The following is a 24,069-nucleotide window of genomic DNA, read 5'->3' as shown; positions in this document are numbered from 1 at the left end:
ACCTTGAAAATATGTCGAAGTTGCTCGTAAAGGGCGTAAAGCCTAGATAAAAGTCACTACACGCCAGTCGACATACTGCAGTACTTCTAAATAAACACCATCTTTCGCGCAGCTCAACCGGTTAATGACACGCCTTTCGAGTAAAATTTCTGGGTTCTATTCCCGGCTACTCTTTATTTTTTGTTATTTTAAAACAAAAACATATAGAGGGGCAGAAATAAACAAATCCCTCCTCAGTTGGTTCTAGCTGAACAAATTCTTGCTGTGCATCTACGTGATTTTATAGTGTTGGCCTTCTATGCTCGAGGTTGCGGGTTCGATCCCGGCCTAGGTCGATGGCAATTAAGTGTGTTTAATTGCGACAGACTCATGTCAGTAGATTTACTGGCATGTAAAAGAACTCCTGCGGGAAAAAATTCTGGCACACCTGTGACGCTAATATAACATCTGCAGTTGCGAGCGTCGTTAAATAAACCATAATTTAAAAATGTTACGTGATTTTTCATTTTGTTTACATTACGCAAGGTGCATTAGATCTGGAATTGGAGACTTTTTGGTGACTAGATGAATCCGTTAAACATAGCTCGTGATTTATGTAAACTAGTGCAGAATTAAGTTTTGTTCGCAAGAAAATATTAAGAAGCACTTTTTTTATTAGTTTAGAGCAGTGGTCGTCAGCACTCGCTGAAATGGGTAGAGTGCATGGAGAGTAAGGAACTCTGCTTCGTCGTGCACAAGGGATAGAGAGACAGCATACCCGCCAGCAGCGACGATTGCACGCTAGGGCTGTGTCTTGTCCGCGGGTAAGTGACGCTATCCCGAGCGGGTGCAGTGTTTTGATGACCGCTGGTTTAGAGTAATAACATTTTTTTTTTACCATTCGATTACAAATAATGAAAGAACAATAGAAAGTAACAAAAAGCATTACACAAGAAAATAAAATAGTATTATAAAAATAAGATGTGTATTCGATTTGGTCCACGCCTGTGGAGTAACGGTCAGCGCGTCTGGCCGCGAAACCAGGTAGCCCGGGTTCGATTCCCGGTCGGGGCAAGTTACCTGGTTAAGGTTTTTCCGGGGTTTTCCCTCAACCGAAGGTGAGCAAATGCTGGGTAACTTTCGGTCCTCGACCGAGGACTCATTTCACCGGCATTATCACCTTCATCTCATTCAGACGCTAAATAACCTAAGCTGTTGATAAAGCGTCGTAAAATAACCTACTAAAATAAAAAAAAATATTCGATTTGAAAACGGGTCGTCTACTTAACTAAACACACTATCCGTTGAGCTAACTCAATGTCTTTCGAAAGTCGTTCCATGTCCATTACATAGGTTTATTTACATGCAACTGGTTCATGATTGTTGTTACGTTATTTAAGCCCTTTTAATCACAACTTCCACATGTTTTGATTTTATACTCTGATTCAGGACTCCCAGAGCAATAAAATAGGCTATCATTTGTTAAAATCTGGAGGGGGCAATGAAAAGTTTCCCTTGTATTACAAACTTTAAATATGTTTTTAATTAACTAGGCGCAGGAGAGAATGTATTTTTTTTTTTTCAGTCAGCGAGTTGATATCCATAGCAATCAGCTAAAGTTTCTCGGGAAGTATGATGTTTCTACCCGTAATATTATTAATATTTTTTGTTGTAGTTTTCCTTAGGGCTATCATTTTCATTACCAGTTCATCGGATTCGGGTTTATTTCCAGTCGCGTGTGTAGATTACCTCCTTTCCACAGGGATTACGCAAGTGTGTGTTCCCATGTGTCTGTCCTGTGTTTTGAGCGCTGATTGCATCATTTTGACCGCATGACAAGATAGTCCTGGTCTAGATGATGTATATTAGATAGAGTAGGCCTAGTGTTAAGGCTGGTTCACAATAAACCGAGAACGGAAATGACGAGAACGAGAACGGAAATATTGTTAAAATAAATGTATTTAAATCTGAGCATTCACAATTAACTGTTGTGAATGCTCACATTTAAATATATTTATTTTAACATTTCAGTTCTCGTTCTCGTTGTCGTTTCCGTTCCGGTTTATTGTGAACCAGCCTTTACACGATTCTAGTGATTATGCAACGTATTGTGTATAAGACACGCCCTGGGGAGATATTTGTCACTTTGTTTCTTATTTTTAGTGAATACGTATAAGTTAGTGAAAGTTCGAAAGCCATTGACTTAGATTCGCGGTCGACATTTTTATACCTACAGCCGTTCCACAGCGATTGCAGCAAACCTACCTAGCTCATTCACCTCGTATGGTAAACGTCAACCGACACTGCCGGTACAAGAGAACTAGAGGGTGGAGGTTGAGAAGTCGCGTTCTACAAGTTCACTGCTCCGCCAGTTTAGTAGAATGCGTTTTGAGTCTAAAGAAGGCAGTAGAACAGTAAAACGTGGTCTATTGTTTGGACTAGACACCAAGCCCCCGCATACTGTACCGGTAAAGGCTCGTCCACAATAAACCGGAGACGAAAACGATAGCGAGAACGGAAATATTGTTAAAATAAATGTATTTAAATGTGAGCATTGCAAACCAAGCTTTCAGGTATAACTCCCTGTAAAGCTGATTTGAATAATTTCGAGGAAAAATTGTTCCGGGGCCGGGTGTCGAACCCGAGACCTTTGGTTAAACGTACCAACGCTCTACCAACTGAGCTAACCGGGAACTCTACCAGACACCGATCCAATTTTTCCTCTATATCCACAGACCTCAAAGTGGGCTTACAACCGTCAAGCAACCAACATTGAGTGCACACTAACTCTGTGTGACTTAAATTGTGATTTTCTGTTAACGAACAGTGACGTGTATTATGCAAATCAAGCTTTCAGATATAACTCCCTGTAAAGTTGATTTGAATAATTTCGAGAAAAAATTGTTCCGGGGTCGGGTGTCGAACTCGGGACCTTTGGTTAAACGTACCAACGCTCTACCAACTGCCGGAACCCGGGAACGGAACGTAAAAGTTAATTGTGAATGATCACATTTAAATTTATTTATTTTAACAATATTTCCGTTTTCGTTGTCGTTTCCGTTCCTGGTTTATTGTTGACCAGCCTTGAAGCATTGTTACAAATACGATCACGTCCGAGTATCTCTCACAAAGTAAACATTATTCAACGCCCTGGAAACGACGTAAACATGAAGGAGAGTTTAAGGTAATATTTATGTATTTATTTATATTTTTATTAATTGATTAATTATTTTATTTTATCGATAGATCTTTTCTAGAAAATAAAATTAATTTGTATTTACGTTGTATCAGATTCACTTTTTAAATGAATTAAAACTCTAAAATACCTCTTTCCAAAAATCGATTTTGTAGTATTCATAATATTCCTTAAATTTCATGCTCTATCTAAACATGATGCTTACCGATTGTACTTGTTCCTCGTGTTATATCTAAGTAAATAAGCATTGGTTTTCTCCTATATCGACGGAGCAGTGTACTATTAAAAGTACTAAATTTGCCGACCGTTGCCTTAGATCCTAGTTGACGTTCGCCCTTTTTCGTGGTAATTCCAGAAAAGCCTGAATAATTGTTCAGAATAAGGTGTGAACTTCCATATGACGAATTTAATCATATTTATGTCATTATTGTATTCTTAATAGTCGATATTTATAAAAGAAGGAGCCAGGCAAGCATATGCACTCTTCTCAATGTTCTTTAATATTTACATTAATGCAGCACTCGTATTGTGTCAAATCAAATGAGCATTCTGAAATACAATTTTTTGAATGCCATTTCATAATTAGTCCCGCGTCGTATGCATGGATTGTGTTGCTACTGCTGGCGTCGTATGCATTGACTGTGTTGCTACTGCTGGCGTCGTATGCATGGATTGTGTTGCTACTGCTCGCGTCGTATGCATGGATTGTGTTGCTACTGCTGGCGTCATATGCATGGATTGTGTTGCTATTGCTGGCGTCATATGCATTGACTGTGTTGATACTGCTGGCGTCATATGCATTGACTGTGTTGCTACTGCTCGCGTCGTATGCATGGATTGTGTTGCTACTGCTGGCGTCATATGCATGGATTGTGTTGCTACTGCTGGCGTCGTATGCATGGACTGTATTGCTACTGCTGGCGTCGTATGCATGGATTGTGTTGCTACTGCTGGCGTCGTATGCATGGACTGTGTTGCTACTGCTGGCGTCGTATGCATGGATTGTGTTGCTAATGCTGGCGTCGTATGCATGGACTGTGTTGCTACTGCTGGCGTCGTATGCATGGATTGTGTTGCTACTGCTGGCGTCATATGCATTGACTGTGTTGCTACTGCTCGCGTCGTATGCATGGATTGTGTTGCTACTGCTGGCGTCATATGCATTGACTGTGTTGCTACTGCTCGCGTCGTATGCATGGATTGTGTTGCTACTGCTGGCGTCATATGCATTGACTGTGTTGCTACTGCTCGCGTCGTATGCATGGATTGTGTTGCTACTGCTGGCGTCATATGCATTGACTGTGTTGCTACTGCTCGCGTCGTATGCATGGATTGTGTTGCTACTGCTGGCGTCATATGCATTGACTATGTTGCTACTGCTCGCGTCGTATGCATGGATTGTGTTGCTACTGCTGGCGTCATATGCATTGACTGTGTTGCTACTGCTCGCGTCGTATGCATGGATTGTGTTGCTACTGCTGGCGTCATATGCATTGATTGTGTTGCTACTGCTCGCGTCGTATGCATGGATTGTGTTGCTACTGCTGGCGTCATATGCATTGACTATGTTGCTACTGCTCGCGTCGTATGCATGGATTGTGTTGCTACTGCTGGCGTCATATGCATTGACTGTGTTGCTACTGCTCGCGTCGTATGCATGGATTGTGTTGCTACTGCTGGCGTCATATGCATTGACTATGTTGCTACTGCTCGCGTCGTATGCATGGATTGTGTTGCTACTGCTGGCGTCATATGCATTGACTGTGTTGCTACTGCTCGCGTCGTATGCATGGATTGTGTTGCTACTGCTGGCGTCATATGCATTGACTATGTTGCTACTGCTCGCGTCGTATGCATGGATTGTGTTGCTACTGCTGGCGTCATATGCATTGACTGTGTTGCTACTGCTCGCGTCGTATGCATGGATTGTGTTGCTACTGCTGGCGTCATATGCATTGACTGTGTTGCTACTGCTCGCGTCGTATGCATGGATTGTGTTGCTACTGCTGGCGTCATATGCATTGACTATGTTGCTACTGCTCGCGTCGTATGCATGGATTGTGTTGCTACTGCTGGCGTCATATGCATTGACTGTGTTGCTACTGCTCGCGTCGTATGCATGGATTGTGTTGCTACTGCTGGCGTCATATGCATTGACTGTGTTGCTACTGCTCGCGTCGTATGCATGGATTGTGTTGCTACTGCTGGCGTCATATGCATTGACTGTGTTGCTACTGCTCGCGTCGTATGCATGGATTGTGTTGCTACTGCTGGCGTCATATGTATTGACTATGTTGCTACTGCTCGCGTCGTATGCATGGATTGTGTTGCTACTGCTGGCGTCATATGCATTGACTGTGTTGCTACTGCTCGCGTCGTATGCATGGATTGTGTTGCTACTGCTGGCGTCATATGCATTGACTGTGTTGCTACTGCTCGCGTCGTATGCATGGATTGTGTTGCTACTGCTGGCGTCATATGCATTGACTATGTTGCTACTGCTCGCGTCGTATGCATGGATTGTGTTGCTACTGCTGGCGTCATATGCATTGACTGTGTTGCTACTGCTCGCGTCGTATGCATGGATTGTGTTGCTACTGCTGGCGTCATATGCATTGACTATGTTGCTACTGCTCGCGTCGTATGCATGGATTGTGTTGCTACTGCTGGCGTCATATGCATTGACTGTGTTGCTACTGCTCGCGTCGTATGCATGGATTGTGTTGCTACTGCTGGCGTCATATGCATTGACTGTGTTGCTACTGCTCGCGTCGTATGCATGGATTGTGTTGCTACTGCTGGCGTCATATGCATTGACTATGTTGCTACTGCTCGCGTCGTATGCATGGATTGTGTTGCTACTGCTGGCGTCATATGCATTGACTGTGTTGCTACTGCTCGCGTCGTATGCATGGATTGTGTTGCTACTGCTGGCGTCATATGCATTGACTGTGTTGCTACTGCTCGCGTCGTATGCATGGATTGTGTTGCTACTGCTGGCGTCATATGCATTGACTATGTTGCTACTGCTCGCGTCGTATGCATTGACTGTGTTGCTACTGCTCGCGTCGTATGCATGGATTGTGTTGCTACTGCTGGCGTCATATGCATTGACTATGTTGCTACTGCTCGCGTCGTATGCATGGATTGTGTTGCTACTGCTGGCGTCATATGCATTGACTGTGTTGCTACTGCTCGCGTCGTATGCATGGATTGTGTTGCTACTGCTGGCGTCATATGCATTGACTATGTTGCTACTGCTCGCGTCGTATGCATGGATTGTGTTGCTACTGCTGGCGTCATATGCATTGACTGTGTTGCTACTGCTCGCGTCGTATGCATGGATTGTGTTGCTACTGCTGGCGTCATATGCATTGACTGTGTTGCTACTGCTCGCGTCGTATGCATGGATTGTGTTGCTACTGCTGGCGTCATATGCATTGACTATGTTGCTACTGCTCGCGTCGTATGCATGGATTGTGTTGCTACTGCTGGCGTCATATGCATTGACTGTGTTGCTACTGCTCGCGTCGTATGCATGGATTGTGTTGCTACTGCTGGCGTCATATGCATTGACTGTGTTGCTACTGCTCGCGTCGTATGCATGGATTGTGTTGCTACTGCTGGCGTCATATGCATTGACTGTGTTGCTACTGCTCGCGTCGTATGCATGGACTGTGTTGCTACTGCTCGCGTGTGTCGCATCTAACCGCTTTGGTTTCATAACTGCACACAGATCCGCCTTCTGTTCTTCCTTTATGGCATGTGTGTGATATAAAGGAAAAAAATATATACTGTAAGTGAATGAAATAATATTATGTGCAGTAAAATTGTAGGAAAGGCAACCATTATTTTTTTAATAAAAGTGTATGCATTTCTTGCAATCCTCAAAGAGGGAAACAGAAAAGAAGAACCTATGTTATTGATATCTATGTATCATTATTGTAACGGTAGTTGTTTAATCCTGGAACAGATATGACTGTTTCGTTTGCTTTATTTTAGACATACTCCACCACATTGGCGATAGGAATACGAAAACAAATCTTTGGTGTGCTGTTTTCTTAATCTATGTGTTTTATTTTATTTTTACGGATAATTTTAAGTGTAATATTTATATTTAGGTTAGGTGTAACTTAGTTCCTCTGGTCTAAGTGAATTTCGGACGTAAGTTTAGACAGCATAAGTTTCCCGAGAGTGACACATGGTGTTGCGCGATATTACCAACGCAGAGAAATGTGTGATATTCGTTATCTCTGCGATTTGATTGTAGTAAGTGCAGTCAGCTCGTCATGAAGGAAGTGACAAGACGATTTCTTTTGCTTTGCAGTTATGCGATCCTCATAAGCTCTACGCAAGATGCAGACATGCTGGAGCTCTTTCCTCAATTGGCAGCCCGGAGCTCAGTCCAAGAGCAGTCTTGTCCACTGCATAGGATGGGCGTTGCTGCTCAATCTGCTCCTGATATTTCATGGTAGCTGCGGGAATGAAAACACCTGTGGGATTGGCCTCATTACTCCAGGGGGTGAGTATTTCCCATATAGCATAAACATTCTGTATAATTTTTCCTCTCTACATAACTCGATAGTGTTTACTTTACTTCATTTTTTTCATTGTTGGTTTAACATAGAGTGCACGACGCTGAATAACTTTGTCTTGAGGTGGTGAATAGGAGTTGGATCCCTTACAAATGGCTAAATCCATGACTGACACTCACTAGCCATTTGTATCGTTTCCAACAAGTAGAATTCCTCCCCTCTCCCCTTTTTTCACCTGAAGACAAAGGTAGATCTGATCCCCAAATCCCCGAAAGGTTATATACATTCTATATTTTGGTTTCATTAGTAATGAACATGTCCTAGAATTAATTTGTTGCCAGATATAAGTACTTGTTCATCAGCATCACAGGAGATGCTCAGTGTGATTTACATTTAAAAAATTCAGTATTTTGAGATGTGGTGGTATTAATGAGAACAAAAAATGTATATAATAGACAAAGATCTAAAAATTAATTTCTTCCGAGATGAGTAGGTACTTGTTCAAATCATATGAGGTGCTCAATGTCATTTCCATTAAACAAAATAATTCATTATTCCTAGAAATGGCAGTATCCATTAAAACAAGAGAAATGTTTAATAAACATGGGTCCTAAAATTAAATTTTGTACGAAACAAGGGCTTTCAAATTTATATCATGGTGAATATATAATAGGATGCGAAACTGCGGTCAGCACCCTCTGACGGAAGGGGGTTCAAATAAGAGGATCAGCGCCCGACGTCGTGGGTGGTGAACATTAGAACTACGTGTTGGGTAGATTATCCAGAGTTCTCTATTTATCCGTTCGTTCGAGACGAACAGACGATGCTCGAGAAGACAAGATGGCAGCCACAAACTTGCTAATGAGTGGACATAAAGTGATACTAAGTGTGTGTATAAGCAGTGTAGTTAAACAGTGATGTTTATGGACGTTGTAAAAATAGTGTTGCTGAATGTATTGTAAAGTAATAGTAATATAATACATTTAACTGTCTAAGTAGTTTTTGTAGACTTTTCCATTGCGCTATACACTAAATGCCCAAAGAATACAGTCCCAATTATCTAATCTTTTGCTTTATTTTCTGTCTGTATTTGGTTATATTTTAATTGGGTAGTGTAAAATAGATCGTCTCTTTTATCTTCCTGTTGGCTCCGGTAAGAATTTTCAGTGGAAGATGGTGTGAGAAATAAAAATGTAAATGTTTTATTTTAAATTGGGTTAGTTGAGAATATCGATGAGGGTGGGAGGGAATACTTTTTTATTCTTCACATTTTCTCCTTCTATTCACAGAAAAATCCAGATTCGTCTTGAATAAGCCACTAGCTTTTAAAATATGGAAGCATAAACAAGAATGGGGCTATTTAGAGCACACAATCAATCAGATGTCTATCTTGAGTGGAAACTGTGTCCACGTCTTTCACCGCAACTTCCTACTTCTTGTCAAAAGTATATATAAATTTTTTTCTCGGAATAAAGGCCGCCAGAGCTTGTAGCTAACCGCTCACTTCCTCGCGTCGACCTCTTTTTACCTAGTATGTCTTTATGGCATATACACGTGGAAACTTACACACATGTAGTCATTCCAGCCGTGTTTTCGATTACCTCTTAGGAAACAAAAGTTTGACCGTCATTAGTAGGCTCCGTATTTCAGCTACCTATAAACTGGGAACAAGTTGCCTGATTCGAAGTATATGTGACGTCACAGCTCAGGTACAGGTACATTCGTACAGAAAATAGTTATTACGCATCCTCTGCCCTCTTCCTCTAGAAAGTCAAAATCGGGACGCAGTCATAGTGAGTAGTCTTATCGATCACTGCTCTTACTAGTCGTATTATTTAAGTAACTACATCTTTGTGGCTAATTGAAGGTTCATTGCAGAGATAAAATGCCTTAAGTAAGATGCTCAAGCGTGTAATATTGCAGGGCATAGTTGAGGATATTTGAACTAATATTTTGACTGTCAATATAGACAATATTACATATAAATTGTGTAAAATGAACGTAAAAGTGACAAAAATAGTGCACAGAAATACACTGCGATACCAAAAGGCACAGAAAGTGTGTTGAACATATTCAAAAGAACCAGTACCATCACAGTCTGAAAATTATGAAGATAACTCGACGTTTAGCATGGATTTGTGTAGCCTACCATGATGTTCAGTGCCAATATCCCAATTAATAAATTAAATAATCTACATTTTAGGGCATTTCTAGAGAAGTACATAGAAAATTAGTAGGTTTTCAGTGATGAGCGACATGCAATATCATAATGAAATACGAAAAATATCAGACAATAGGAATATCTTGTACTATATCATGCACCAATAACGTCATGTGCCATTGAAAGAATTTCTTATAATATAAAATCTTATTAAGTTCCGTAATTTACTGAACTGCAAAGTTCACGACGAAAATGAACATCACTGCTCAAGCATGTGTTTACTAGTACAGCTTCAGAATGTCGGGAGTTGACTATACTCCAAACACGCAGCGACGACCTGTTTGTTTATATCTTTATCCGTTGCATTACCTGTGTTCGGCGTACTATATACCCAATGTGTCTATAACTACTCTCTTTAGGTAGCTGGAATACGAGGCCTAGTCATTTGTTTGAACGCTGTTGATTGCATCGGGTGAAGACTGGTACCTTGGTTTCTTTCAAATATAATATTGAAAACATCAGGAGTAAATAGTGGTGGCCCTCGGAATTGAGATTTAGAGTTTTAAATTATCTGTAAGCCACATTAATTTCGATTTGGTTGAAGCCTTGTGAATATTGTAACAGATGTTTGGATTATGCTGCATGAAATATGTGACAACTCTTTTGTGGGCAGTAAAAATTAAAGAAGTGCACCATGTGTACGGGTGGAATATTATTATTTACACCCGAGGACTTCAGTTTTTTGTTACGAATATGAATTTTGTCTATTTGTTGCAGTATATCGGTAGAGTGCATATTATTTGCTACGTTACCTTTTGATCGCTTTAGGAATCATGGTCAGGGTCTCTACCAGTGAAAAATAGAAGGTACCAAACTTGGAGGGGGAAAAAGTACTAGATCTGTGAGAAAAGTACTATATTCATTTTTGTCCCAGTTTTACCAATACCTCTCCTCCATATTCTGTCTGTTACGTAGACCAATACTTGAATTTACCAAGCTTCTCTTTCCACATATCCGTAATTGCTTTACATATACCGGCGCGTTATATAAAAATTATGGAACACTAAAAGTAGGAACTTTCCACAACTTAATCAGAATTGAGACTTTCAATAGACTGTTCTAGCTATTTTATTCTATTGGCTATTATTCAGATATCAACACAGGTTCGTAACTATAAATGAAATATAATAAAACGTGCCAAATATTAAACAGTAACTTATTTGTAACTGAATCTTGAATTTATATTTTCATCTGTTATTTTATTAGTTCATTCTATGTAATTCAATTCACTATCCATAATTTTCACAAGCTATTACAGACTGATAGTGATAGAATACAAAAAAGCAATGAGCCCAATATTCAGTTATAAGACGCAATAGTAACTGTGCCAATGTGAGTGGGAAACTGGTCACTGGACTGTATGGCCTAATGTAACTGTTGGGATTCCCGATACAGCGTACATCACATGAAAACATTCTGCCAGGGTGCATAAAGGCATCTGAAACCAGAATATTTGGCGGGATTGTAAAAATAAATAAAAAGGCTACTATATTTTCTAATGAAGTATTAGATTTTTTAAAAGTACTAGATCTAGTACTAAAGTACTGGGGGTGGAGACCCTGATCATGGTGCTTATATACAGTACTTCCTTTTCTAACACATACATAGAAGACAAATATATTTGGTTTCTGCGCATTCGTTTGCCTCAATTTCTTAATTCTGGTAACCCCAAGTCGGTAGACAGGAATCGCTCTGTGTTTGGTGATGTAGCTCATCTCCCCCTCCTCCCCCCCTCTCTCTGTCTCTCTATCAAATACTGTCGATATATGAAAAAGTAACAGTATGCTGTATAATAATTCAGAGTACTATGTTCGTAATACGCATTTTAAAAAAAATACCGAAAATACGTTATTCTTCATTTAAAAAAAAAAAACATAAATTGTTTCTCACATAATTTTCATCTATGAGCCGCCACTGACACCGCTTTTAGCAATTTCAGGGAACTTAAACGAAAACCAGTCAGAAAAGTGCAAAGGAATTCGTCGGCATACTCAGAGACCTATTAATATAGATTAGATAAAATGGAAATATTCTTGTAAATTATTTGTACTGTTTGATAGCCTATATCAGCGGTCATCAGCACAGTACACCCTCGGGCTAGCGTCTCTTCCCCGCGCATAAGACATTGCACTAGCGTGCATCCGTGACTGCTGGCGGTTATGCTCTCTATCTCTCCCTTCTGCACGACGGTGCATATTCCAATACACTTATTAACCCTTACCCATTTCAACGAGTCCTGACGACCACTGGCCTATATCATTACTATCACTACCACAAATAAATAATTCCACTGACATAAATTTCAAGATATCTATTTTTTAAATATGATGAGTATACTATTAAAGTATGGGAAATATTGTTAATATTTATAACAAATCGCTTTTTTATTTTCATCCACGAAAAAAATATACAGGTAAAATTAAGAAATTAGGTTAGAATGAGAAAGTGCAGCAATGGTACACAACAAAAGGAATGATATGTCTATTGTTAATGGTAGGCTACAAATCGGATAATGACTGCACTAGCTTTTCAACGTTGTTTCCGTTATTTACGTTACATTCGTTCATCATTCTCAACATCTAATCCCACACCAAGTACGGAGGAGGGAAATGAGGCTGGGTTAGAAGCTAGTAAAAATATTTTACATAGTCCATAAAATCTGTCCCACAATGTTTGAGAAGCCTATCCCCCACGTCTGAACTTCGTGCGTGCTTTCTCACTCACTACTCGTAGTCCCAGAAACATTGCTGTAGTGATTGAAAATGCACATTCATGCTAGTGAATTGCCTAGCTTACGTCTTAGTATGTATGCAAAGAGTTCAGTGAAAGTTGAATGAGTTGTTAATAAAAATCGGATCGTTCACTAATTAGACGAGCTCTACGCAACGTAATGTATTAGAATATTTGAACTGGGTGCTACTTTAGCTGCAGACCACCATAACACAACCCTGGAATGTGACGCTGCATTCCCCTGTTGTGAATAGCCATAAACTTCCTCCCTGTGCTTTATGACGAAGTTTTGTCGCCTGTCAAACATGGGACAGATGATTGGCTCGGGTTTAGTGTTGTAGCGTTCCAGCGCACATTGCTTCAACCCAGTACTATACTGCACTATCTAAAGAATCATGGTTTTAAGGAATTTAGAGAAAACACTTTGTACTGCCTCAAACAAATCGATGGTGTTCGGGTAAAGGGGGTGAAGTCATTTTTTGTGCAAATGGACTTTTGTTCTCCAAGTGAATGCACAAGCTAAATTCTATATGTGGGTGTGCAAAAAAAAAACTAAGTATAGACGATTATGTATCTCTTGAAACCTACCTGCGCGCGAGAGGAAGGAAAATGTTGTTTGAGAAGCTTCCCTCCTTCGCTGCGCTTCGACCTAGGTAGCTAACGAACGATCTATAATACTAGCATTTGATGTGTTTTATTTGTGTAGAAAATTATTTGCAATAAGGGTCCCAAGTTTAATTTCCTTTAACAGCAAAACTCATTTTATGACATATCTCAATTTACCCAAACATCATAGAAATTTTCATAATACAATTCGGAACTTAATACTTGCACATTTAATTAGAGGATTATGGGACGTTTAATATTTAATACATGAATTTCAGAAATCTTAAGATACTTAATTGTAATTAACTTATAATAATTCTGAGTTAATGCAGTTTTGCGTTCTGGAATGTTAATAATGTGTTATATAGTTGATGTATGAGTAAACATGTAAATAAATTCAGTCTCCATGATTGTGAAGTCACAGTTCAGCGATTAACAGTTGAAATAACAAAAGAACATATTGCTTATATAAGCCTATTGAATTTTCAGTTATAGTACGATGCCAAAAATAATACATTGTAAACAGAAGTACGGTATAGAGGAAAGTCTAACATTGAAATCTTGTTAATAGGAATCAAGTTAATAATTATAAATTATGACCAGGGCTGGCGGTTTCGGAACCCCCCCCCCAAATAAAAACAAGTTATGTGCACATAGGATTGTGACTATTGGTCTACGTCATGCAGTCCCTGTTTACAGAGTATAAGACAACCACCGATTACAGCCATCTTAAGGAGGCGATGTTATATGAAGGTATCGAGAGTTCAGCCGTTCAGTGCATGCAGCGGAAACAATATGCTCCAACGAATAAATATTAAGCAAACTATTGTGAAGGAACTGACAGTAAGCAGTCCAGTATCAAGTTTTTCGTTCAGTTACAACAGGACGAAAACGCAAATATATAGGCCCATTGTAATACTGGGTATAAATGTAAGAAAAATATTGCATTAATGGAAAGTAAGGAACCTGCAGATATGTATTGCACGTCACAAACAATATCGGACTGCAAAATTGGCTTTTCCAGAGAGTTGTGTAAAATTCAAGAAAATCAAAAAGAAATCCTACTGTAAGGCATTTTCAAATGTTCAACATTCGAAGTTCTATAAGTACACAAACACCAGTCTTTTCATGGTACAATCATTTATAGAATATAGAGATAGGGAAAAACATCCAATTCCAATTTTAATCCGTTTCGAAAATGTATGTACATCGGTTTTTCAGATAGTAGACTATTCACTTGTAGATAAATCATGTACACAATTTATTTAAATTATTCATATGTTCTTTAAATATGCAGATATGTAAGTAAGGTATGTAGAGATTTAATGTTATTTCAAGTTATGTATGCTTACAGGGATGTGCATCTTAGCCATGGCTACCTATTTTAAGAACAACTTGTAGTGTGCGTAAGTAGTACATAGTTGTACCTCCTAGAACTGTTCGTCCGCGCCTTTGTTACATGACCGTCTGCTCATGCCACGCGACCAACATCTAGTATGCTATAGTAAATGTACCATTAAGGTTACGTCCACAGGACCGAAACCGCCAGGCCTGATTATGACGAATACAGTACCATGAAATCCAGGCGCGGCACGTGCTGTGTGTTCAATGGCTCATTGAACCCCCAATAATTTTCTTTTCAAAATAATCTTAAAACCGAGAATATGTTTTAGCGTTAATCTGCATACGAAAATTTGGTTGAGTTCTACTCATATCGATGCACAAGTTACTTACCAAATAGGAATCGTTAAAAATAGAATTGAACATCCTGGTGAGTGGTTACAGTGAGGGAACCGTGGGGGAATAAGGGGTGTTATGTGGCTATTACAGACTGGAGTGAAAGTTCCTGCTGGACCGCTAGGCGGCGATCGCACCTTCCGTCACTTTCTACACAGTCCCTCTCTCTCTCTCTCTCTCTCTCTCTCTCTCTCTCTCTCTCTCTCTCTCTCTTTTCGTCCTTATAGTAGGTATGTGAATTTGTGATAATTATTTTACTTCTATTTTGGAGCTTATTTTATCATTATTTCGATGTATATTTAATGGAAATATGGTTTGAGTTAATACAGTATTTCGTGAAAACATGAGTTAGGCTACTGCACACAGAATATAAAGAAGCTTTTACTAGGAAAAGGAGCATCATCTGCGGATCTCTGGATAAAGAACTAAGGAAGAGAATAGTGAAGTGCTTTGTGTGGAGTGTGACATTGTATGTGTCAGAAACCTAGACATTACGACGAAGTGAAGAGAAGCGACTAGAAGCATTTGAAATGTGGTTATGGAGAAGAATGGAGCGGGTGAAATGGACAGACAACTAGAAATGAAGCTGTGTTGGAAAGAGTGAGTAAAGAAACTGATCAGGAAGAGAAAAGGAAATTGGTTGGGTCATTGCCAGAGAAGAAACTGCCTACTGAAGGATGCATTGAAAGGAATGGTGAACGAAGAAAAGTTCGGGGCAGAAGAAGGTATCAGATGATATACAACATTAAGATATGTGGATCATGTGAGGAGGCTAAGAGGAAGATTGGCGAATGTTGGGTTTGCAGTGAAAGATCTGTCCTTCGGCAGAAAACTGTGAATAAATGTATAAATTTTCCAAGAACACACTCTCTGTGACTAGGATCTGTGGCCCTTATGTTTGGAGAAATTTACGAGCGGAGACTGCTTTTCTTCTTTGTTGTGGTCCTAAAAGTGTGATGTTTATAGTCCATCATTTATAGCTGTATAGGACCTACCAAAAACATTAGCTTTAACTTATTTTTAGTCTTTCAAACAACTGAACCGGAAGCAGCGTTGCTGCCTACAGCCAAGACTGCTGCTCCATAGTAGCTCAAGATTCGAAATTTGTTGAGTGCGAATATTACGAAAGAGTCAGGTATGAGAGAATCGGGACAATATTGAGCTCACAAATTGATTGCTCTTCCGCACAATAACATTTAATTCATGTGGTCTGGCAAGAGAACATGTTGCTATAGCTTGCAAACATTCATTTCGAAGTGCGCAGAAACCAAGTGCTCGTACTGGTTAGACTGGCGTGGGGATTATGTTACTTGCCTTGAGACGCTTGAAGGCTATAAATTTGTTACTGTGAAGTATAGTTTACTCTATGTCAGAGGTGCTCAATCTTTTTTTGCTATCGTACCCACAAAATACCTTTTTTTTTTTTTACTTCGCACCCCCAAACTGCATTGTAATGATATGAGAAATAACAGAAAACAATGAAAATATATAAACTGCATTAGTTATCAACAAATATAATAAAATATGTCAGCATTTTTATGTACGTAGTGTGTCAGTGGGATGCGTATAGACCATTCGTTATCTCGTGAAACCTACCTGCGCGTCAGGGGAAGAAGAAAGTGGACTGAGAAGCTTCCCTCCCTCTCTACGCTTCTACTGGTAGCTAGCGAGCTCCCTTACCCCCACCACAACGTTCTTGCTATATGCTACGTAGCACAGAAGCATTTGGTTTCACGAGATAACGAATGGCCTATACCACTTGAGAAAACCCCGCGTACCCATGACGTCATGCGCTACTCGAGAACGGAAGCGCTATATTTTGAATGTTAACTGGCTATAATTTATTGTTAGCAGACGACATAACGAGAAATTCCAGTGCATTATTCCATACTTTGTATTATATTAACGCTACGCTCGCACCTCTAATCCACACTTTCCTGTCGCTCATAGAATTATTTCACTTTTAGTCGGTCGAGAAACTAAAATTTACTATAATACAGGGTGATTCAAACGTCCGGAGACATAGAGAAACTCCGTTATTAGTGCGTATAGCGAAACATGGGAAAAGAGGAAAGTTGTCTGAAATACGTAGTTTTGAATGTAAAGTGCTTGAATTTTCAACGTAGAATGCACCGTTGAGAGTATACACTGGTACGAGCCTCAATGAAAACAGAAAATGCCTTGTTGCCTCGTGCGTCGTACATAAATAGGGCATTGCAATCACCTTAATGTATTGGATAAATTACGAAATGATTATAATTAGCTTTAATGTCAATACAAGTTCAGGAAAACCACCGGGCAAAAATGTAATTCCCCTGAATGTTTATGCTATCAATGTAAAAAAATGTTTCTTTCCACTGTGAGAAGTTGAATAACGCTAAACTCTGCATGTCAACTAATTTGGTAGCATTGGGATTGACGGGTGTGTCGCACAAGTGTACATCCTTAACGGTGTATCCTATGTTTAAAATTCAAGCACCTTAGATTGAAAACTACATATTTCTCACAAGTTTCCCCTCTTTTCATTTTGCGCTATCTGCACTAACGGAGTTTGTCTATGTCGCAGGACTTTTGAATCAATCTGTATAATGGTTCAATGATTCTTCGTTATTGTACAGTTAGTAGCATCATTGGTAAGTGAAATTTTTTTTCATTTCTTACAAAGTTTCACTTCGCTCATAACAAGAATATAGTGAAACGTCCACAGTGCAACCACTGTGAATTATTTTAACTGATATAGACTATTTCGGTTCCCCTGTAATTCTCTTTGTTATCGTTGCCTCATTATCGCCAAACCATAATTCCATTTACTCTGGTTTGGTAAGCATTAAGTAAGAAATTGGATACTGAGGATTCACTACCGTGGGTATGAGCTAGTATCTAGGATACTTTCACCGTCTCGTGAAGGCCAGAATTTGAGTCCCCTCTATTGGAAGCTTCGCTGTTCTTTATAGTGATCGGAAATTTCATGATAGCTAGATATATTAAAAATATAGCTCTAGCTTTGCTTTCTGTGATAGTAAATACAAAATCTTTTCACAAAGATTCCACATACTTTCTCATCATACGTTTTACACGTATTGCAAGAGTTCCCTTTCTTATGTTGGGAATGATATTACTTTTCATGGTTTATTTTTCTCGAACTTTTATTCGTATGAAAGTATTGAATATGCACCCAAGTGAGAATACGAACTGTAAGTTCCTCGAATGAACACAAAAGCAATTCTTTGTAGTCTCGTAAGTAAAATATTTTATTTCATTTATAAGTTTCACGATTTTAATAGATATATGTAATTAATTTTTCACTAATTAGCGTAAAATATTCATACATACCTTGTAACTGTTTCTGATACATTTTATGTTTACGAAATTCGGTACCAAAATTGATATAAATACTAATTTTATACGTATCATTGGTTCAGTCGCGCTTCGCAAATAGGTTTACAACGGACGCAAATCCTTGAGGAACTAGGTGCTCTTGTCTACTCTTCACTAATTGGCCTGAGACCTTTTAAAATATTCATAATGAAATGTAGAAATGTTTCTATATGTATTATTTAATTTCTCTTAGCCAAACGTTTTTCAGTCCACTAGAATTTCACCGCCTTATTTGTCAGTTTATCCTACGTAACACAAAAAATTATGAAGAGATTGATTTTGTGATACTTGAACTGAAATGATATTTTTGCGCCTTTGTGATTTCAAATAAAAAGTAATTTGTTTTACTAGAATTATAGCATTTCATGCGCATTATCACCACATTAATTGACTTGTACTTACTAAATATGGAGAAAATCCGTATAATAGCTTAAGAAAATTTGCTGTTCACAGACGCCATGACCACATCTACTTTTCGGTTTCAGGAATGCTCAAAACATATTATATTTCCGAAAATATGTCAAAATCGACTTCTTTATTAGAATATTTTTCTTTTTATATTTCGTACAGTGATGAAATAAAAGAAATAATACAAATACCTTGTTAAATTTATAAATGTTGTCCGAGGGAAAAGTTCAGTATTTAATTGTGTGAATATATAGACCTAATTTAAAAATCCAAAATTTGTTTGTATTCGCCATTTCCGCTCAAGGAATAACTATGACGGAATCTATCACGACCTTCTTGTATGTCTAAGTGATTGCATTATCTTGGCATATAAGAATCATTTTTCCAGATTCTCTGCTGGTTTAATCCGAAAATGTAGCGGTAAGAACATGGAGTTCAAATTCACCGCTCATGGATCATTCTTTTAAATATCGCAAAAAACACAGACATTTCTGGCTGCTGTGTCAATAAATGAACGCAGTGTGAGATTTTGCGATTTGTGCGAATGTGTGGGTGGATGGGCGGTATTGTGACGTATACCGCGCCAATGAGAATGCCAAGTTCCTAGCAATGCGACACGGAATGTGACGTAGACACATTCACAAGCTGCGCTCTTCCTTGAAGTGTTGTAAGAATCCATTCACAGTGCAGTCTGCGAAGAATTAATGCTCGTGTTAGCAGTTTCATTTAGATTCAGAGATTGGGAAAGAAAGAATGTTTCATTCTGCATCCAAACTTAAATATATTTACTTAAAAGATGGACGATAGCGTTTTGTATCTAATTTTGCCGCCCGAGTCCATGTGACCCATGCATAAATACGGGCCTGGGTATGAGTACAGTATTTACTTTAACATAATCCGTCATCACGCCGCCATCACTGCCACTATTATCAACAAGAACTACTACTACTACTACTACTACTACTACTACTACTACTACTACTACTACTACTACTACTACTACTACTACTACTACCGGTACTTGTAAGAATCTTAAAATTAAAACAACATTAGACTTTACAAATTGCACATTAGGACAGCCTGGTTTTGTGATTTATGTGGCCTAAAGCTGACTAGATGCTCATTATTGCATGCGAAATTTAAAATAATAAATATGATTACAGTTATATCGGATTATTTTGGGTTATTTACCTGTTCATTCGTTTCATGATACTTTTAGTAGTTATAATAAATTGTAGCTATACATCAGTTTTAACAATGACTATTATTAACATAAAACAGCCACCGGCGTGGCTCAGTTGGCTGAGACGTTTGCCTGCGGATCCGGAGTTGCGCTCGGGCGTGGGTTCGATTCCCGCTTGGGCTGATTACCTGGGGCCTACTCTATAAAGGTATGGTCACAGTCTACTACATACAGTCACGAAGCTTGAGTTTTGAGGGTGCTAGAAACAATAGACTGTGACGGTACTATTTTGCATTGCCTGTAATGAGGCGATATTAGCGATCCTAGTGGTGAGCAACTACCTAATGTTTGCATATTTACTACGTATTGAGCTACGCGACTGTATATACTAGACTGTGGTATGGTGTTGTACATTACAAGAAAATTCTCTAGTACCACATTAATGAACCCGTATCATCGGTGTATAAGACTAAAACATTAGGCATTAGGTCATTTTGTTCGTCGCACATTTACGATTTAAATGTAGTAAATGCCACTCTTAGCAGATTTCAGTTTAAAGAAATGCATATGTTTATGCTGTTCAGTGCAAGAAATGGAAGTCAACGTTGTTGTACCCTTTAGATCTGTGGTTCCTAAAGTGTGTGTCGCGACCCCTTGGGAGTTGTGTAAAGAGCTGAGGGAGTCGCGTGGTGATTTATAAAAGGAAACAAAAAACGCCTTATTAATGTTTATTTTGCATTTACAATAAAAAAGTTGAACACAATAATCATCAAATTTTCAGTAGTTCTTAAGTTTTTTATTAGCTTCTCAAATATGATTCTTTATCCCGTACATACAGTGATATCATTTTTAAGTTAAGGGCTATTTTTCTCGATTTTGCTTTGACACCAATCATAGATGAGAAACTTATTTTGCATAAATAGGAAGTTCAGATATTATCGAAAACTTAAGAGCGCCTTGCATTCTTCTGATCCAAAAGTTGTATACGATATGCGAAGAAAAAAAATTGGCTAGTTTCAACATTCCATTAGTTGGTATATATTTCAATGAGTTTTCTTACTTTTTTTTTAGTTTCATTCAGTTCAACGGAAGTATCTAAAAACGGATTCAGTATCCATCTGTGACTGTTGTAATTGTTTTTAGTTTCTTCAGAAAAATACTAAAAAAAAACTTTCTAAAATTGTGAAATTTAATTTCATGTCCGTAAGAAAACAAACTCAATATTTGTCGTGTCATATATAACTAAATTTTCCACGAGTTCATTAATAAGCTGGAGAGAAACGGATTCAGTATCAATCTGTGGCTGTTATAATTGTTTTTAGTTTCTTCAGAAAAATACTAAAAAAAAAAAAAACTTTCTAAAATTGTGAAAACTTTACTTCATGTCCGTAAGAAAACAAATTCAATATTTGTCATATCATATATAGCTAAATTTTCCACGAGTTCTTTAATACACTGGAAAGAATGATATTTATTTTTGTCCGTGTTGTCAACCGGAAATCGAGTTTCTTTATAAACCCGTTGATTTTATCTCTGGCTGTTACTGTGTTAACAACGTGGCGTTTGAAACTACTATTCCAAGTGTTTTATGTGTTCGAAAATATCAGCAGCGAAGGCCAGTCTAAGAACCCGAACAGTATTGGAAAGTAGGTTTTGCATAATCCGATTTCTCATCTTGCAGCTACCGGTAGGCCTACATTAAAAGTTCTACTCTTAACTGTAAAACTTCTTCCAGTACCTTAACCCATGAAAACCATTTTGCTCCCGTGTGATAAAAAAGATTTCCGTATAACGAACCCTCTACTACGGCAGTAATAATTTTAAGTACTAGAAAAGTTACGTAAGATTTCGTGTCATTTTTGTACCATATGCTTCTATTTTCGTCGTTCTTATCTGGTAACCACTGGTTTTGAGTAAAATTATTGCTCTTTTCGATTTTGCAGGGATTTTTTTTATTTCGAATGGGAGTAAGTACCGGTAGGGGAGTCGCAAATAAAAGTCTTACCTGAAAGTGGGTCGCGCCTGCGAAAAGTTTGGGAACCAGTGCTTTAGGATATGTAAATTCCATATTACATTTTTAACACCTAATTGGAATTGTAAATTCGGCTTTACTGTACCATTTTTCTCGCATGTTTTGTATAGTGCATTTTTGGGTTGGTTGCGAATTATATTGAACGGGTTACATCAGCTTCTTATCCAAGCGGATGACGTGAATATGTTAGGAGAAAATCCACAAACGATTAGGGAAAACGCGGAAATTTTACTTGAAGCAAGTAAAGCGATAGGTTGGAAGTAAATCCCGAAGAGACAAAGTATATGATTATTTTTCGTGACCAGAATATTGTACGAAATGGAAATATAAAAATTGGAAATTTATCTTTTGAAGAGGTGGAAAAATTCAAATATCTTGGAGCAACAGTAGCAAATATAAATGTCACTCGGGAGGAAATTAAACTCAGAATACATATGGGAAATGCCTGTTATTATTCGGTTGAGAAGCTTTTATCATCCAGTCTGCTCTTAAAAAGCTGAAAGTTAGAATTTATAAAACAGTTATATTACCTGTTGTTCTTTATGGCTGTGAAACTTGAATTCTCACTTTAAGAGAAGAACAGAGATTAAGGGCGTTTGAGAATAAGGTTCTTAGGAAAACATTTGGATCTAAGCGGGAAGAAGTTATAGGAGAATGGAGAAAGTTACACAACGCAGAACTGCACGCATTGTATTCTTGACCCAACATAGTTAGGAACATTAAATCCAGACGTTTGAATGAACAGTGCATGTAGCACGTATGGGCGAATCCAGAAATGCAAATAGAGTGTTAGTTAGGAGGCCGGAGAGAAAAAGACCTTTGGAGAGGCCAAGACGTAGATGGGAGGATAATATTAAAACGGATTTGAGGGAAGGTGGAATATGATTGTAAAGACTGGATTAATAATCTTGCTCAGGATAGGGATCGATGGCGGGCTTATGTGAGGGCGGCAATGAACCTGCGAGTTCCTTAAAGGTCATAAGTAAGTAAATAAATCAGGGAAATTTGTAAATTTCCTCAACATAACTCGATTGTTACCCCTTCTGTAGTAAATTTGCCTAGTAAACGCGTGAGACTGCAGTTAATTTATGATTCCGTCATAGTAAACCACAGACTGAACTTCCAAGCCATTGTTGCGTATTTCCACTTCTGTACAGGCAACCTTCGAACATGTGTCTGGGTGATTTAGCACCAGTTAACCGCGTGATGTCGCACGTTGTTACAGACCATCACAGCAATGACCTCCCCGCAGTATAATCTGAAAAGTGCCCATAAATCTCACGCAGTTCTTGCAGTCAAGAATGCTCTCACTGTTTGGACACCCGTTCTTTCTCTTGCCAATAACTCGGAGGTTTTCTCGGAACGAGAAATAATTTCGTCATCTCCAAAAGCCTGCCTCAGACTAAAGTTAATATGTGAAACGTTAATTTTAATTGCTGCTTCGTTGACACAGCGTTTTGAGAACCTTAAAATAGCTGCACTCAACCTATTTTAACAGGCTTACTTAGTGTCATAATCAAGTAATTTTTAGTATTACGAACAAAGATGCCACTCTTATTAGTTCCCTCCTCCCAAGATTTTGAAATATGAAAATATTTTTCATAATGTGCTACTTGTAGATATAATGAATGGTATTATTACGTAAGCCATATAGTACCTCTGAGTTAGTTATGCAATATTATGATAATAAAGCATTGTGTAATATACTTTGTATAGTACAAAAGTAATGATCAAATATTACAGGAAAAGTTTTACTGTCTTTTCTTTCGCTGTGGTCAAGTGATAGCGTTTCTAACTACGAATCCATCAAGCCTGGGTTTTATATTTGCAGCAGGGAAGCAGAGATTTATCTCTCCCTTTGAGTGACTTACTATGTATCGTCTATTTCCTTTGTCCCATGTTAGCCTTCTCTGTGTGTCATGTTGATCTGTGACCAGGGAGTGAATGCCTAATAGTGATTCATTTCATTATTCCTACGCTGTGGTCCGTCCTGGGATTCTGTGGAGTAGAAAAACGAAACAAGACCTCTGCACAAGTGGCGTATGGGAGGGCTAGGGCCAGTGA

General features: G+C 38.6%; 1 protein-coding gene across 9 annotated transcripts in view; it reads left to right on the top strand.

The window, feature by feature from the left end:
• Positions 1-24,069, top strand: part of dome (cytokine receptor domeless) — an 888,032-nt gene that overhangs the window by 797,134 nt on the left and 66,829 nt on the right. For all 9 annotated transcript variants that reach the window (XM_069837294.1, XM_069837295.1, XM_069837297.1 and 6 more), the window contains one exon: positions 7,503-7,697. In XM_069837294.1, the coding sequence (XP_069693395.1) occupies positions 7,532-7,697 (166 nt within the window). In that variant the 5' untranslated portion in view covers positions 7,503-7,531. The remainder of the gene's footprint in view (positions 1-7,502; positions 7,698-24,069) is intronic.

Source organism: Periplaneta americana, chromosome 10 (assembly GCF_040183065.1).
Source record: "Periplaneta americana isolate PAMFEO1 chromosome 10, P.americana_PAMFEO1_priV1, whole genome shotgun sequence".
Lineage (NCBI taxonomy): Eukaryota > Metazoa > Arthropoda > Insecta > Blattodea > Blattidae > Periplaneta > Periplaneta americana.
Note: the sequence above shows the minus strand (reverse complement) of the source record. Positions and strands in the feature narration are given on the sequence as shown.